General features: G+C 37.6%; 1 protein-coding gene across 1 annotated transcript; it reads left to right on the top strand.

The window, feature by feature from the left end:
* LOC107619546 (ethylene-responsive transcription factor ERF027) lies at window positions 525-1,812 on the top strand. The gene is made up of 2 exons (XM_016321836.2): window positions 525-1,427; window positions 1,467-1,812. The coding sequence occupies exon 1, from the start codon at window positions 601-603 to the stop codon at window positions 1,228-1,230; it is 630 nt and encodes a 209-aa protein (XP_016177322.1). The 5' UTR covers window positions 525-600; the 3' UTR covers window positions 1,231-1,427; window positions 1,467-1,812.

The following is a 2,133-nucleotide window of genomic DNA, read 5'->3' as shown; positions in this document are numbered from 1 at the left end:
TGCCTAAATACATTATTTTTTAATGAAGTCAAAAAATAGAAGAAACACTTAGATTATTGAACTGACTTGCGAACTTGATTAGTAGAATATTTGGTCGCTTATCATTACCAAAAAAATAAATATTTAAGTATAATTATTTTTATGTGAAGTTAATAATTAAGATTTATTAGATGAATATAGAGTCAATGGAATTTCTGTACAATGTGTACAATAAAAATTTAGGAATGTCCGATTCAATATTAGAGATATAACTATTAGTGTTACTTTTTTATATTAGTTTAAGTTTTTAGTATAAATAGTTTCATGACATGGTATAAGAATTCTAGATCTGAAAGAACTTTAATTAGCTTAAATTTTTAGAATAATAATTTCATAACATGACATTATACAAATATTCCATTAGCTCTCTAGCGGAATTTCAAAAAGCAAACGAAAATAATAATTGATTATTAGAAGAAAAGTGTGTTTGTGATGAAACAAAAATCCCCGCGACTTGGCCACGGTAAGGTTTTGATGATTTAAGTGTTAAGTTGCGTGTCCTAAAAACCCTTAACCCTTGTTCTAAGTTCTATCTATGCTTTTACTATTACTAGCTACTTCATGGATGATGGTAACAACCCTCTTCCTCCTCCGATACAAATCCCACCAGCCACTACTCCAGCCCCAACCTCATCATCCTCTTCCCCCTCTTCTGCCGTGCGGTACCGGGGAACACGCTGCCGGAGTGGGAAGTGGGTGTCGGAGATAAGGGAGCCACGCAAGACGACGCGCATTTGGCTGGGGACATACCCAACACCTGAGATGGCTGCTGCTGCCTACGATGTTGCTGCTCTTGCCTTGAAGGGTCCCGATGCGCCTCTCAACTTCCCCGATTCCGTACAATCTTACCCTATTCCTGCCTCATTGTCTCCTCCTGATATTCGCGCCGCAGCCGCCGCCGCCGCTCAGGCGAGGCTTCCGAGGCCACCGCAGAACCCTCTAGAAGGTAGTAGTAGCGGTGGTGGTGGTAACGATAACGTTATTGTTGAAGGGTCTTGTTCCAGTTTGAGTACTGAAGAACAAGGAGGGATGATGGTGGCGGAGTACATTGACGAGGATGAGCTTCTGAATATGCCGAGTGTCATCGAAGACATGGCCAGGGGAATGCAGGTTAGCCCTCCAAGGATGCACTCTTTCTCCTCCGATGACTCCCCTGGGAATTCCGATTTAGATACCCTTTGGAGTTTTTGATTCTCAATTAGCCACTTCAATTGATCTCTATCTATCTCTGTTGTTGGGGGCATCTATGCTTTTTTACTTTCTGTCTGTGTTTTTAGGTCTTACAACAAACAAAGCCTAGACAATTTCGATTGTTTTTGCTGTTGCTGCTCTTGCTCTTGTTGTTGTTGTTGTTGTAAATACAAGATTATTGAGGGGGTTGTTATGAGTTATGGGGTCACTTTCATGGACACTGCAATGCTGCGTGCAGAAGAAAGATCTATTCATATTTATTGAATGTTGATTCCGGATTTTGTAGTGTTGGTGGATCTGTCTAGTTCGATGCAAAGAGGTTAGGCTTTGTAACTGGAATATTGGATCATGGGGCCTTTCTAGATAGCTTAATTTCTTTCTACATGTATTTAGATCAGATGATGATGATTATGATTATTCTATGTATGTGTCTCTTTTTTTCTAGCCAGCCACTAGCTACTACCAATGGTTTTCTATTCAATAATACCATCCGTTTCTCTCTGGCTGTAATTAATTAGTTCATGAATTTGTTGCTGCTGATCTGAGAGATATACATGGTTCTCTATCTGTACTAATTCACTATGAATCTCTTGTTATTATTTACATATTCATCCCAGTTAACTTTACTTTATTCTATCTGCAACTATTGTTTAATTTGCTGCAAATTGTTATATTTTATATAACTCATAATTTCCAAGACTTAAGATGATATTGTATGCATGATTGAGACTTCATCAAATTAGACCATAATAAACCTGCGGTTACCGTATAATGCATGCATCATCTCTTTAGTTTATGCATATCTGATCTATCTCAAATAATAACTAATTATATGAATGATATATAGTGTATATATATATATAAATGTGATTGATGAATTAAACTGATCTGACTTGCTTGCAG

This window comes from Arachis ipaensis, chromosome B09 (assembly GCF_000816755.2).
Source record: "Arachis ipaensis cultivar K30076 chromosome B09, Araip1.1, whole genome shotgun sequence".
In the NCBI taxonomy this organism is placed as follows: Eukaryota; Viridiplantae; Streptophyta; class Magnoliopsida; order Fabales; family Fabaceae; genus Arachis; species Arachis ipaensis.
The sequence above is the reverse complement of the archived record's forward strand: the minus strand, read 5'-3'. Positions and strand labels throughout refer to the sequence as shown.